Source organism: Arctopsyche grandis, chromosome 11 (genome assembly GCF_051622035.1).
Source record: "Arctopsyche grandis isolate Sample6627 chromosome 11, ASM5162203v2, whole genome shotgun sequence".
NCBI lineage: Eukaryota > Metazoa > Arthropoda > Insecta > Trichoptera > Hydropsychidae > Arctopsyche > Arctopsyche grandis.
In genome coordinates, this window is record NC_135365.1 from 649349 (window position 1) to 664538 (window position 15190).

Consider the following 15190-nt stretch of genomic DNA (forward strand, 5'->3'; position numbering starts at 1 on the left):
AATACAGCTTCTAGTGTCGCTGATGTCTTGTCAATAGATATACAATTAGTAGTTTTAAAATTATTTTAACTTTTTTTTTAAATATACAGTAAGGCAGAGCATCGTAACCTGAGTACCACGATAATATGTGTAAGGCAGGGAAGGTATGTTGACCGTATCCCGGCCTAACGAAACGCATGTTGTGTAGTTTGTAAGAGGACCGTTTATTTTTGTTCAATTGTTACAATGGTTATTGTATGTACGAAGAGGTTGGGCTTCGGAGAAGTGAGCTGGTTGAACTCCAGAGGTTCACTCTGGCGTTTGGATCTGGTGTGTCGCTTTATATACGTTCTGGCTTGAAGCGTGCCGTGTGCAGATGCTTTGTCTCCTTCTTCAAGACACGTGTTGACCTGTTTCGAGGCAGATGTGGTTTATAGTTATGGGGTCAGCGCCAGGACGTCGTTCGTTTGAGAATGGGGTCGTGCGCCACGCGTAAACGACTTTTCAGGACATGTGCCGAGGTTGTCTGATGACATCACTGTTGTGTTTCATTCGTTTTATGATCGAGCGATGAAATCTTTCTTCTGGAATGGTCAAAGGGGACGTTGCCCTTGAGTTATACATGTTTGTACAGGATCGATGATGAGATCACTGGTTTTGATTCGTAATAGCACAAGTCGTGCTATATTCCTACATATGTGTTCTCCGAACAGCACTTCGGCCTAATCCGTACGAGTGAGATCGCGTGTGAGGGATAAAACCGATGTTAGTTAGTGTTTTGTCCCTATTCATATACGGAATAACTAGCGACTGCCGATGAAGTACATACATATGTGTGTACTTAGCTGAGAAACTCTAGTTATAAGTTACAATGCTCTGCAGTAAGGAATGAAAAGATCCTCCAAAAGCGAAAACGATTTTTTTAAAAATCCATTATCAAAACTTTATAACTTGTTTGTACACAGCCAAATGTTTTTGATTGAAAATCAAATTGAAAAACTGAAAATTCTATCATAACTGTCATTGAAGTTGTAGGAATCTCGTCGTCGTCATCGTCATCGAAACCTTCGAGAATATTCCGCAACAACAAACTACATTCCCGAAACCCAGACGACATGCACCTGCAGTCATTATATTAAACTCAGGCGGAACGCCCCTACCAGTCGAGTGGAACCAAAACGGTCGAAACACGCCGCCACCATTAAAATACATCGAGCGGAAAGGCGCCAAGCATTCCAGAAAATTCGACGCCTCGACGAAAACAAAATTCCTCTCGTACGCGTCAATAACCACTTCCATCAAGCATTCCAGAAAATTCGACGCCTCGACGAAAACAAAATTCCTTTCGTACGCATCAATAAACTAAATGCTCGTACGACCACTTCCATCAAGCATTCCAGAAAATTCGACGCCTCGACGAAAACAAAATTCCTCTCGTACGCGTCAATAACCACTTCCATCAAGCATTCCAGAAAATTCGACGCCTCGACGAAAACAAAATTCCTTTCGTACGCGTCAATAACCACTTCCACCAAGCATTCCAAAAACACTATAAAAGGAGGTACAACCCAAACCACGCCAGTCGACCCAGAGCAGCAAGCGTCGACACACAGCAGCAGACCAGTCAACATCCAGCTCCTGACCAGCCACCACTTCACTACGCGGACTTGGAAGAACAACCAGCCAGCAACACACTGCCGTATCCAGAGACTTGCTGAACATAGCCGAACGCCGAGCCAGCGACACTCTACCATATCCAGCGACTTGCCGAACATAGCCGAACGCCGAGCCAGCGACACTCTACCATATCCAGCGACTTGCCGAACATAGCCGAACAACGAGCCAGCAACACACTGCCGTATCCAGAGACTTGCTGAACATAGCTGAATGCCGAGCCAGCGACACTCTACCATATCCAGAGACCGCTGAACGACAAACTTTTGCCAACAATTAATCATACTTGTGTATACGTGTTACTACCAAATAAATACCATATTGAACATAGCTGTATTTAATATCGAACACAGACGAACCTGTCAATAATACATGGCGGACTGGTGGTGAAGAAGACCTTCACAACAAGACTAGATCCCCATAAAGTGAAAAATATTTTAGAGGACACAAAAAAAACAATTAACGGAGAGATTGAGAAGTAAATACCTAGGTAAATCTATCTAAAAATTAAAGTGTTTTTTTGGGGGGGGGGGGGGGGGGGGGTCCCCGTCAGTGATCTGATAATTATGGCAGCCCTATATTAGTTTGATAATTTTGGTAACTATTGCACGAACACACCCACGCGTGTAGTTTAGAAGGAACGTTGATTACAATAACTAAGGATTGGCGCTCGAATGCTATTTCCCATTATAGAGGGGCTACATATTGTGAACCTTTTTTTACTCTGTAGCTTTGTAGGACAATAGAAATTGGCAATAGGCAATCCCTCTTTCCTGGGAAATAGCACTCGAGCGCCTATCCTTAGTGATTGCAATCAACGTTCCCTCACATATAATCACTTTTAAAATCAGAGCCGCTCTAAGTCCTCCTTTACACGTGCACTTCGCCTGCGCCGGGTACTAGTCGCTGTGTTGTATGGGTGGGTATGCACTGTTTCATGTGTCCCGGATCAGGGCCCAAGGGTATATGGCGTCCTTGTGCAGATTAGTTTTTAGCGCCCCTCCCTTAAGTTTTTTTTATCCAGTTAATTTTATAGAAGGAACATGTTGAAAAAAATACGTTACTGGAACACTGAATTTAGAAAATAATATAAATTTAACGATAAAGGTCTGTTCATACCTATCCAGCACGACCCGAATCCTGCAAGTACGGACAGTATTCTTTAGTACGATTCGATCTCATGAGCTGAAAAGTATTTTTATGAGTATATAGGACAGGTGGTCGGTGGTCACCAGGTTATAGGACGAGTGATAGGTTTCGACCGTTTCCCGGCCTATGGAAATTCAGTTGAGTTTGAAAGAGGATCGTGTATTTTCGTTCAATTGGTACAATGGTTATTGTATGTACGAAGAGGTTTCTTCGGAGATGTGATCTAGCCAGTGGCGGCTCGTGGGAATTCACAGTGGCGGGGCTGCAGAGATGAATCGGGCTGTAGTAGCTTGTTGACCGTACCGTAACGGTGACCGAATGCAAACAAAAATAGCATGCGTGTATATATATTATGGAGGATGAACGAATGAGACGACTGGCATGTTAATGCACGTGTTTATTATATGACAGCTGAAGACAGAGTGAGTAGTAGCTCTCCGAACCCAGCCGAGTTGGTTCCCACTCGCAGGAAGGCAACCAAACTCGACCATGTCGTATAAGCGAGCCGCCACATCACTCCCCCCCCAGCATCAGCGATACCAAAATTACAAAGAAACAAATTTTACAAAAGAAAAAAATTATTGTTACACAAGGAGAAAAAATTATTACGTGGGGAGAAAAAAAATTGTTGACGTGGGTCATCCGCTGTGTACATAGGTGTACCGCCCTGAATGGTCGGTAGATTCGAGGGCGGTGACGTCGCGAGCAGGACGGTGGGTGGTCCGATGGTCGCGCCGATCAATGCGATGCTGCGGCGGCGGCGCTCTTCCGAGGCTGATGTCGGTTGGTGGGGCGGCGGGGGCGGCAGGGGCATCGATGTGGTTGATGATACTCCGAGCTGGACTGTGAGTCGTTGTGGCTCGTGGAGGTGTTGTAGCGCTACCGCCCGTCTCGGCGTGACGACGCTCGTGGGGACGGACGGGGCCTTGATGATGATGATGATGATGGTGCTGAGGTGGTGTATGTCTTGTGGTGCTGGATGACCGTTCTATGTGTAGTGGATCGCGCATGACTCCACATCCAGCTGTCAAGATCGTCGTCTCATTCGCTCCCCCATTTTTTTAAGCACCTGTCATCGACGTTGTGGCTGGACGTCGGTAGGTAGGTAGCCGTGTCTGCTCGTTTATTGTCACCCGCGGGCCGCGACGCGCTCTGTTGATGGCGATGGGGGCGCGGCGGGTAGCTTCCCCGCCTGGCTCGGCGAGGCAGGGATGAGCGGCATGTTGAAATTGATCGAGGCTGCGTGGCTCGATGTCGGGGGTCACCAGTATGGAGGATGAACGAATGAGACGACTGGCATGTTAATGCACGTGTTTATTATATGACAGCTGAAGACAGAGTGAGTAGTAGCTCTCCGAACCCAGCCGAGTTGGTTCCCACTCGCAGGAAGGCAACCAAACTCGACCATGTCGTATAAGCGAGCCGCCACAATATATATATATATATACTGGGAGGGCTGCAGCCCCACAGCCCATAGGGACGAGCCGCCACTGGATCTAGCTGAACTCTAGAGGCTCACTCTGCCGTTTGGAGTTGCTGCGTTGCTTTATATACATTCTGGCTTGAAGTGTGTCGTGTGCATTTTCCTTTGTTCTCCGGGCACCGTTGAGACACGGGTTGACCTATATTCGAGGTGCGTGCTCGGTACACGTGTGGTTTTATGGGTTCAGGCGCCAGGACGATGTCCGTATGATAATGGGGTCATACGCTTTCTTTGTTTCCAAGACACGTGTATAAGAAGCACGTGTCGACCTTATTACGAGGCGAGCGTTCTACACGTGCTTTTTATGGGGGAAGCGTGTTCTTCCTTTGTGTTCTTCGGGCACGGTCACAGGGATCGTTACCCTTGAGTTTATGCGTGTTTGGACAGGATCGATGATGAGATAATATAGCATGAGTTGTACTATATGCCTACAAGGCCAAAGTCGTTTCACAGCATTTATTGATGATTAAGGAGATACACGCACTGGCAGTGTTCCGTCCAGAATGGCTTGATATCGCCTAATTACCGCCTTATAAGGGGCAGGTCTCTCGGGACATCTTCAACGTCCGGTTTGCTTGCCTATTGTTATGGTCGCGTCCTAGATGTCCCACGCTACCGCTGTGGATTCTGAGAACTCTACCGGAGTTATCGCTTCCCCGCTAAGTGCATTCCGGGGGATAATCCTCGAAACCAATTATAGCGGTTGCACAGTCTCTGGGATGCTACTCGGGCTAATCCGATTGCAACTAATCGGCGACTCTAGTTGCAATCGGATTAGCCCGTAACCGATTCCGTAATCAGATTCCGGGCTATAATTATTACAATTATAATACACATTTATATTCAGCCCAAACTTATAGGAACTTGCTTAAAAACATTTTTTTTTAAATAAAAACTATACACAATAAACCTTTTAACTAGAAAAAACATTTTTTTAGGGGCCGGAAATTAATTATTTCAGATTTAGGGGGCCGCGACATGAAAGTAATTGGGAAGCACTGATTTAGATCACAAAATAAACCTTCAAATTTCTTGATATTAAAAATACTATTAAGATACTTGCCAAATGGGAAATGAAGAAAAGATTTTATTTTAAATTCATACATACTTTTATTAATAAATCACAATAAGAACACAAATATAAAATTTTTCATTAAATGATTTTGAACAAATTTCACACTTATAAGGCTTATCCCCTGTGTGAGATCTCAAATGTGACACAAGTCCATTTTTACTAACCTCTTATTATGAACAATTGATTTCAAACAAATGTCACATTTGTGTGGTTTTGTCCCAATTTTTAATATACATATTATGTGCCTTGAGGTCAGAGTTATGGGAAAATGTTTTTAAACTAATGTTATATTAGTGCGGTTTCATCCCAGTGTGCGATTTTGTATGTGCCTGGGGTTAGATTTTATAGAAAATGATTTTAAACAAATTTTACACTTTTAAGGCTTTTCCCCCGTGTGAGACCTTAAATGTAGCACAAGATTATATTTTCGAGCAAATGATTTTAAACAAAAGTTACATTTGTATATCCCAGAATGCGTTTTTAAATGTGATACGAAGCTAGATTTTCGAAGAAATGATTTTAAACAAATATCACATTTGTGTGGTTTTATCCCAGCGTGCAATTTTTTATGTGAGTTGAAGCTAAATTTTTGGGTAAATGATTTTAAACAAATTTCACACTTGTAAGGCTTTTCCCCCGTGTGAGATCTTAAATGTAACACAAGTTCATACTTATGATAAAATGATTTTTGAACAAATGATTTAAAGCAAATGTCACATTTGTGTGGTTTTATCCCAGAATGCGTTTTTTTATGTTCAGTGAGGCTAGATTTTCGAGAAAATGATTTTAAACAAATTTCACACTTGTAAGGCTTTTCCCCTGTGTGAGATCTTAAATGTTTTACAAGTTCGTTTTTTTGAATAAATGATTTTAAACAAATTTCACATTTGTGTGGTTTTATCTCAGTATGCGATATTTTATGTTTCGTGAGGCTAGATTTTAGATAATAAGATTTTAAACAAATATCACATTTGTGTGGTTTTATCCCTGTGTGCAATTTTTTATGTGAGTCAAAGCTAAATTTTTGGGTAAATGATTTTAAACAAATTTCACACTTGTAAGGCTTTTCCCCCGTGTGAAACCTTAAATGTCGCGAAAGACTATATTTCCGAGCAAATGATTTTAAACAAAAGTTACATTTGTATGGATATATCCCAGAATGCAATTTTTCATGTGATACCAAGCTAGATTTTTGAGAAAATGATTTTAAACAAATTTCACACTTGTAAGGTATTTCCCCCGTGTGAGATCTTAAATGTTTTACAAGTCCAATTTTTTGAATAAATGATTTTAAACAAATTTCACATTTGTGTGGTTTTATTCCAGTATGCGATATTTTATGTTTCTTGAGGCTAGATTTTAGAGAATAAGATTTTAAACAAATATCGCATTTGTGTGGTTTTATCCCAGCGTGCAATTTTTTATGTGAGTCGAAGCTTAATTTTTGGGTAAATGCTTTTAAACAAATTTCACACTTGTAAGGCTTTTCCCCCGTGTGAGACCTTAAATGCATCACAAGTTTATATTTACTACTAAATGATTTAAAACAATTGTCACATTTGAACGGCTTTTCTCTACTATGTAAAACAAGTTCAGATTCACTGGGCAATGGCTTTGAACAAATTTCACTACTCTTTCGGTGAAGTTTCGGTAATTTCTTCTCGGTAGGCTCTTCGTCCCATATTACATCTTTCAGCAGAACTTCTTCCGTCTTGATCTTCAAGCAGTCATCCAACCTCAGTTGAGACGTTTCGTTACTCCGAAAACAAGCCTCTCGAAAGCTGATCAACGATTCCAAATTGGTTTTACACGAAAGACACACCGTCTCCGGCAACCCGTCGCCTCTTTTAACCTGCAGGTGAAAAGGTAGGATTAAGAGAAGAGTTAACCAATGGGGTCCACAATAGTTGTAACCTGTTGTCAGCAACCGACATAAATTTGACAGCCGGTCCGAATGCGTTGCTCCAGACGCTCTGGATGAGGACCTGGTCTCTGGAAGATGGAGACGGAAGACTCGGCCGGAGTACTCCATCCAAGACAAAGCCTGCACTCCATCGTCCCCGCATCCAACTCTGACAACAACCGCTCAACTGAGGTTCGAGTCGCCGAATGCGGGTATATTATACACCTAAGCGAGTAGGTCGAATATCGAGATACCGAACGACGAGCATACTTAATTTCATATTTACCTAACCTCAGTATGTCGAAATACAAATATTATAGATCGAATGAAAGTTGTTTTACGTTGACGGATAGATGGCACCTCTGCATTGATAATTTCAAGATTATTTAAAACAAAATAATATAATAAGTTGTATTTTAAAATTTATATTTTATTGCGATTAGGTATATCAAAAACTAAAGGTAAGAGTTACAATAATACCCAATAAACATTTTCGTCACATCTATCATATATGGTGAGTTTCATTAAATGGTAAGAAATGAGGTCGATTTTATTAAATAGTGTACTTTGGGAGATTTTGAAAAAACCTATTGATGAAGATGGCGGATCAAATGCATTAAATGCTTCCGCATTCAAAATAATACATATGTACACACAATTTTTAAGAGCTTAAAATCAAACCGCTAATTGGATACCGAATTATATTAATTTCATTTGAATTTATATTTTTTAATTTTTAGCCCTATTTTATTTCAATTCAAAATAAGATGGGTAGGTATTTTCGAGGAAACTTTTATATTTTACGGCCCCCGTATTGTGTGTACATATGTATTGTTTTGATATATATATAGGAAGTCCGCTGGGTAGTAGGGAGGATTGCAGGAGAGAGAGACAAGTAAAAGCGATCTCAATTCAATCTTATATGTTTATTTAGAACAATAGGTAATCGATGCGCGTACGCAACCGGCGCGTCAAGGCGCGACGCCTACTACTGTCGCCCGGACAAGGTTCGGTAGTACCAACCTTAACATTAATACATACAGTGCGTAATACCAACTGTTCGGCATGAGCCACATCATTATACATAATTATAATCATTTTATATTAATATCCTACATATATATTTTTTAAATACGAAATTAAATAAGTTTATGCACATATTTGACATAATAAACTTAGAGTTGATAAGGTTTTGGTCAGAATTCGTATACCGGAAGTAGTAACAATATTTATTTTAACTCTTTAACCTATTTAATTGTTGAACTAGTACAATACAATTATTTATAATGTCGTTGTTCGAGCCAAAAGCCCACTTGGCCGTTGTTTGGGCTGTTACGGCGTACGACGGGCGGGCGAGCTGTCCAAACAGACAGTGCGAGTTTTCCTCCGCACCGTTCCAGAACGAGCTGACGTCACACACATCCACATTCGCTGTTTTATCCACACCCCCTCCCCCCTCCCCCTCCCCCTGCAGCTAAGCGAACACTTGTATTGTTTTAGATGGAGATTAGACGAGGGAACCTTCGAAGTACTAGCGTGACCGTATGGTAACAGTATACGTATGCAACAGTGAAACTAAATCCCCAGCCTCCCTGGGTTTATACCTGAATACGTTTGTTTTTGTGCTAGTTTTATCCCTTTGGATACGGTCGACAGTTAGGGCGTGATCACACAGCGAGGGAGCGGTATGCTGTACGCGGGATATTAGATAGTTTTAAACATACAAAAAAAACACGCTTATACCGCGTATGATACGCCGTATCTTGCGGGATCGTGTGGGATTGGAGCGGTCTCGTTGAAATTCTATAGAATTGTTTATACTAACTTGACGGTGATATATACCAATTCGTCGACCCTCGGACGGACATGACAGTGATCGATAACGGTGTATCCCATATTTGCAAAAAGATATAGCAGAACTGTCATGCTCCGAACTTCACATCGTCACGGAAACCGTCACTAGCTGCCTCCAGTGCTGACCCCTTCACGGACACAGAAGCCAAACTCAAGTCCACCTGGAACAACACGTCTACAAATGGACACTCCAGCAACAACCAAGAGGATCCACTGCTGTCGAAAAACCAGCAGCGCTCATCACTCCACCAACCGAGTGACGAGCCTTCACCACGGTGAAGACACTAGCATCGTCCAAGACACAACAAACCTTCGCTACCACCGTAACAAGGCCAACAAAGTAAACTGGTAAAGAAGCACACTTGGACAGCTACGAACACAAGACCCGCTGTTGAAGCAACCAGCTCCAGCGCACTTGACGAAAAAAAGCCCTCATCGCACTTCGTCAACCATCGGTCTACGAGCATTATGACCCGCTGACGAAACAACGAGTTCCAGCGCAACCGGTGAAAATCAGCACTCAAATACTGAAGACCAAACGATCTTCGTGCAACACAAAGCACGCCATCGAGTCAACCGACTCCAGCTCATCCCTCATCACCCCTCAAGCGACTGATGAAACATCACCACGGTGAACACACGCAGGACACAGCAGCCTGCACATTTGGCATCATCCAAGACACACAAACGTTCGCTACCACTGTTACTTGGCCACAATAGGTAACCTAGTAAAGAAGCACACTTGGACCAGCTCACCCAACGCGCAACAAGACCCGCTATGAAGCAACGATCTTCACCGCAAATCACGACAACAGCCCTAATCGCACGTCGTCAACCATCGGTCTACGCGCATCAAGATCCGTCACCACTGAAGCAACTAGCTACCGCACAAATCACGACAACAGCCCTCATCGCACGTCGTCAACCATCATCAACATCGACATGATGTCGAAGCAACAAGCTTCACCACAATTGACGGAAACAGCCCTCATTGCAATTCGTCATACAACGATCTGGGCACGAAGAAGGGCATACTGTAGCAACAAATTTTTTATTAACATTTAAAATAAAAGTAACATTATTTGACTATTTTCAATCAATCCAGGGGGGGGGGCAAGTGCCCCCTCTTGCCCCCCCCCCCCTGTGGGCGCCCATGACTGCAAGTACCAAACAGCGCTACATTCCTACATCCCTTTAATTCACGTTAGTCACTGGCGGAGAACTATGTAGGAATATAGTACATATGTATGTATATCAACATCAGCGATCTCATCATCGATCCTGTAAAAACACGCATAAACTCAAGGGCAACGATCCCTGTGACCGTGCCCGAAGAACACGCTTCCCCCATAAACAACACATGTCTGTAAAGTCATTAACGCATAGCACACGCTCAAACGAAACCTTTCACCCGTCCTACAACTGGTGACCACCGACTACTAAATTGGCGACCCCTATAGTTGGTGATCACTATAGTCGAAACAAAAGTATCAAGAGCACAGAACGCATAGAGATTAGAGAGTAGGTATGTCGGGAATGCGACAGATTTCGCTTAGTGTATGTACATCCATACGTTTGCTCGAAAACCCCCCGCCCCGAGCATCAATAAGCCCCGGGCGAAGTCAACCGAGTGCGACAGGCCGACTTGCCGACTAGCCGACTAGCCGACCGACTAGCTATTTTCAAACTTATCTACAAACAATCAAGAAAAAAAAGAAAACATTTTAAATTGGTACTTATCGAACTTTTGATGCCGCTATTATGAGGGTAGTACGCTTTTGATGCCCTAGTATAGAAATTTGAAAAAAATCGGTTTTTTTTTTCATATTTTCAAAGCTTAAATATTTAAGAATATGTCCTTAAGAGGATTTTTCAAAATTCAAACTACAAATGAAAGATAAAATACCTGACTATAGATTCCAATATTCGGTTGAAAACCCCTGACATTTATACTAATTCAATGACATCTTAAAATGATATTCAATGAGTCACAATGACATTCGCTTAAAATGTAATTGTTCAATTTAAATAAGAATATGTTGGTGCGGTTGAGAACACCTTTAATTTATAATAATTTAATAACATCCGCGATCTATACGATAAAAAGTACCATGTACATCGATAAATAAAAAAGTTACTTTTGCCATTAAAATAGGATAATTTAGGATTTTTGAACATTTTGTCGCTTGAACATTTTTTCCGTTTACATTTTGTCGCGGGTACATTTTGTCGCGGGTACATTTTGTCGCGGGTACATTTTGTCAGTGCACTAATTTTCGGGTACATTTTGTCGTTGAACCTTTTGGACTTGCACCAATTGTCGTGTAACCTGTTTCGTGAGGGTCTACCTCACGGGATCGAGTGTGAAATACACGAAAAACCAAATATCGGAAGGCAAAGACTGAAAATCGAAAGATCTTAAGTCGAAAGATCAAAAAAAAAGGATTTTCGATCTTTGCCTTCCGATATTTGGTTTTTCGTGCATTTCACATTCCATCCCGTTAGGTGCACCCGTTTCGTGAGGGTATATTTTGGAGTAAATGATATAAACAAGTATCACATTTGTGTGGTTTTATCCCATATGCAATATTTGATGTGCCTCAAGGTGAGATTTACAAGAAAATGATTTTAAACACACTTTGCATTTGTGTGGTTTTATCGCATTATGCATGTTTTCTTCATGTGTCACGAGGCTAGAGTTTTGAGTATATGATTTTAATCAAATTTCATACTGGTAAGGCTTTCCCCAGCGTGATATCTTAAATGTGACACAATATTAGATTTTCGAGTAAATGATTGTAAACAAATATCACATTTGTATTGTTTTATCCCAGTATGCAATTTTTCATGTGACACGAGGCTAGATTTTTGAGTGAATGATTTTAAACAAATTTCACATTTGTGTGGTTTAATCCCAGTATGCAATATTTTATGTCTCTTGAGGTGAGATTTACGAGAAAATGATTTTAAACACACTTCGCATTTGTGTGGTTTTATCCCAGTATGCAAGTTTTCATGCGATACGAGGCTAGATTTTTGAGTAAATGATTTTAAACAAATTTCACAGTTGTAAGGATTTTCCCCAGTGTGAGATCTTAAATGTGACGCAAGAATATTTTTTCGAATAAATGATTGTAAACAAATTTCACACTTATAAGGCTTTTCCCCCGTGTGAGATCTTAGATGTTCCATAAGATGACATTTTTTAGTAAATGATTTTAAACAAATTTCACACTTGTTAGGCTTTTCCCCAGCGTGATATCTTAAATGTGACAAAAGATTAGATTTTTGAGGAAATGATTGTAAACAAATATCACATTTGTATTGTTTTATTCCAGTATGCAATTTTTCATGTGACGTAAGGGTAGATTTATGAACAAATGATTTTGAACAAAAGCCACATTTGTGTGGTTTTATCCCAGTATGCAAGTTTTCATGTGACACTAGGCTAGATTTTAAAGTAAATGATTTTAAACAAATTTTACATTTGTGTGGTTTTATCCCAGTATGCAATATTTTATGTCTCTCGAGGTGAGATTTACGAGTAAATGATTTTAAACACACTTCGCATTTGTGTGGTTTTATCCCAGTATGCGAGTTTTCATGCGATACGAGGTGAGATTTTTTAGTAAATGATTTTAAACAAATGTTGCATTTGTACGGCTTTTCTCTAGTATGTAAAACAAGTTCAGATTCACTGGGAAATGGCTTTGAATAAATTTCACTACTCTTTGAGTGATTGGTCGGTAATGAAGGCTCATCGTCCCATATTAAATCTTCCAACAAAACTTCTTCAGTCTTGATCTTCAAGCAATCATCTAACCTCAGTTGGGACGTTTCGTTGCTTCGAAAACAAGCCTTTCGAAAGCTGATCAACGATTCCAGATTGGTCTTACACGAAAGACACACAGTGTCCGGCAACCGGTCGCCTCTTTTGATCTGCACATGAAATAGTAGAATTAAGAGAACAGTTAACCAATTGGGTCCACAATAATTGTAACCTGTAACCAGCAACTGACATAAATTTGACAGCAGGTCCGAATACGTTTCACCAAACGCTCTGGATGAGGACCACCGAAGATGGAGACGGAAGACTCGGCCGGGGCTGATCCAAGACAAAGCCTGCACTCCATCCTCTCCATATCCAACTCTGAAGCTTGTTATTTTGTTAGTGACATCTATCGAATGAATTTGGTGCTAGTTATATAAGGTGATCAGATGTCCTCCTTTGAGGTTTGTCCTGCATGTCCTTCTTTAATCAAATTTAGTAAACAGGAAAGTACAAGTTTGACAAGAAGCGGAAGTGTTGCCAGTATGAAACGGCTCTGTGATTATTGCCCACAAAACGCTCGTCCAAAAGTCACTACAATCTCTATAACGGAACATCTGGCAGCCGAAAAGTTCATCATACTAACGATAACTATCACACTAACGAGAACTCGAGTGCCAAATCTTCCGTATTCGCGATTTTCATAGCAAAAATTGTCTTTTGGGCGCATTAGCTTGCAAAAAGATACAACTGGCAGCATTGCTTACATAGGAAAATAGCCGGTCTCCGTGACGGGCCGGAATGTGAAATTACCGAAAACGCAAATATCGGAAGGCAAAGATCAAAAATCGAAAGATCTTTAGTTGAAAGATCAAAAAAAAGGGTGCATGGTAAACGGTACATACTCACTTAATTTGCGCGAGCAGGATACAACGGGAACAAGAGGAACAGGCTTTTCCTCCCGTATTAAGGTCTGTTCATACCTATCCAGCACGACCCGTATCCTGCAGGTGTCATGCAAGTGCGGATAGTATTCTTTAGTACATTCTATAAAAAATGCCATTTTTTTTCGATTTACCTGCTTACACGATAATGGTGAGTCGATTGCTGGAAAACATCATGTAATACCTTTTAGAAATTGTGGACTTTTACGCTATCTTTTAAGGCAACTAAATAGGGGAAAACCACAAGTTCCTTTTTTACGGGATATCATATGAAAAGTACATTCAATCTTAGCTCAAGTGTCGTTTGAGACTTCACGACTTGACTAACGTATCTACTTGATTTTCCGCTACACATTTACAACCTGGATCGTCTTATGCTGCGTACGGACCAAACCAACGACGATTTTGGTCCAACGATTTAACCATCAGGATAAAACCAGTAGCGTACAAAATATCGAAATAAAAATTAAATTTAAAAATTGAAATTAAATATCAAAATTAAAAATATTATTATTATATTAAAATTAAATTCAAATATCAAAATAAAATTATAATCAATATATTAAAATTAAAATAAAATATTGAAATTTAAAACAGAACATGCCCAATTTAAATAAATTTTCGAGATTGACCTAAAATTAGATCATCAACAATCACATACAGATAATCCTCGACTTTTGTTTGTCGAAGATGTTTTGACTTACGTAGATACGCACTAAGATCGAAAAAAAAATCAAAGAATTATTATTTTTACTTCCCCGTAATGCGCAGTTACTGAGCATATATCATGTGTAAGTATGGGTGACCGAGTGATGGCTTCAACCCGAGACGTTGTCGGTTTTATCAAAGGAAATTTTTTTGTCTTCAATTGTTTCTCTCGTCGAAATAAATCAAATAATTAAATCCATCTCAGAGGTAAAATTTATCGGATAATGTGTGATTATTAATTTTATTTCGACGAAAGAAAAAAAAACCCTTTGACAAATCACCGACATTTTTTTTGTTAAATATTTCATCGACGGCGAAACACATTGGTGTATCGTGACGACTTATAAGAAACAATAACAAGGTTTTTTTCGCTCGTAATTATAATATTTCTCTGGTTGTAATGCGTTTTGTCGTAATTCAAAACATTGTTGTAATTCAAAACATCAACGATGATCTAATTTTAGCTCAATCTCGCTCGTTAGCTTAATTTTGATATTTAATTTCAATTTTTTTATTTAATTTTTATTTCGATATTTTGTACGCCACTGGTTTTAAAAGTTGGCCCAAAATCGTCGTTGGTTTGGTGCGTACGGACCATTAGAGAGTGTGGATTCATCTTAGAGAGTGCAAATTTTGAATAAATGTATGTATG

The 15190-nt window shown here is 40.4% G+C and overlaps 3 protein-coding genes across 3 annotated transcripts in view; all 3 read right to left on the reverse strand.

Annotated features, from left to right (window-relative positions):
- Window positions 1-2076, reverse strand: part of LOC143919229 (uncharacterized) — a 34574-nt gene extending 32498 nt beyond the window's left edge. Inside the window, exon 1 of the mRNA XM_077441441.1 lies at window positions 1641-2076. Coding sequence (XP_077297567.1) covers window positions 1641-1937 — 297 coding nt within the window. The 5' untranslated portion in view covers window positions 1938-2076. The remainder of the gene's footprint in view (window positions 1-1640) is intronic.
- A 1112-nt stretch (window positions 2077-3188) lies between these two features.
- LOC143919091 (uncharacterized) lies at window positions 3189-7618 on the reverse strand. The gene is made up of 2 exons (XM_077441277.1): window positions 7293-7618; window positions 3189-7212 (listed from the first exon to the last, which is right to left on the reverse strand). The coding sequence occupies exons 1-2, from the start codon at window positions 7413-7415 to the stop codon at window positions 5737-5739; spliced, it is 1599 nt and encodes a 532-aa protein (XP_077297403.1). The 5' UTR covers window positions 7416-7618; the 3' UTR covers window positions 3189-5736.
- A 3330-nt stretch (window positions 7619-10948) lies between these two features.
- On the reverse strand, window positions 10949-13453 carry LOC143919108 (uncharacterized). The gene is made up of 2 exons (XM_077441297.1): window positions 13137-13453; window positions 10949-13056 (listed from the first exon to the last, which is right to left on the reverse strand). The coding sequence occupies exons 1-2, from the start codon at window positions 13257-13259 to the stop codon at window positions 11833-11835; spliced, it is 1347 nt and encodes a 448-aa protein (XP_077297423.1). The 5' UTR covers window positions 13260-13453; the 3' UTR covers window positions 10949-11832.
- Between the last annotated feature and the right edge of the window lie 1737 nt (window positions 13454-15190).

What these genes read in the sequence shown, in the direction of transcription:
- LOC143919091 (XM_077441277.1), bottom strand. Translation starts at nt 7,415, where the DNA reads ATGGAGTGCAGGCTTTGTCTTGGATGGAGTACTCCGGCCGAGTCTTCC. An exon ending in GGACCGGCTGTCAAATTTAT is followed by an intron (nt 7,213 to 7,292) that starts GTCGGTTGCTGA and finishes TTTCACCTGCAG; the next exon opens with GTTAAAAGAGGCGACGGGTT.
- LOC143919108 (XM_077441297.1), bottom strand. Translation starts at nt 13,259, where the DNA reads ATGGAGAGGATGGAGTGCAGGCTTTGTCTTGGATCAGCCCCGGCCGAG. An exon ending in GGACCTGCTGTCAAATTTAT is followed by an intron (nt 13,057 to 13,136) that starts GTCAGTTGCTGG and finishes TTTCATGTGCAG; the next exon opens with ATCAAAAGAGGCGACCGGTT.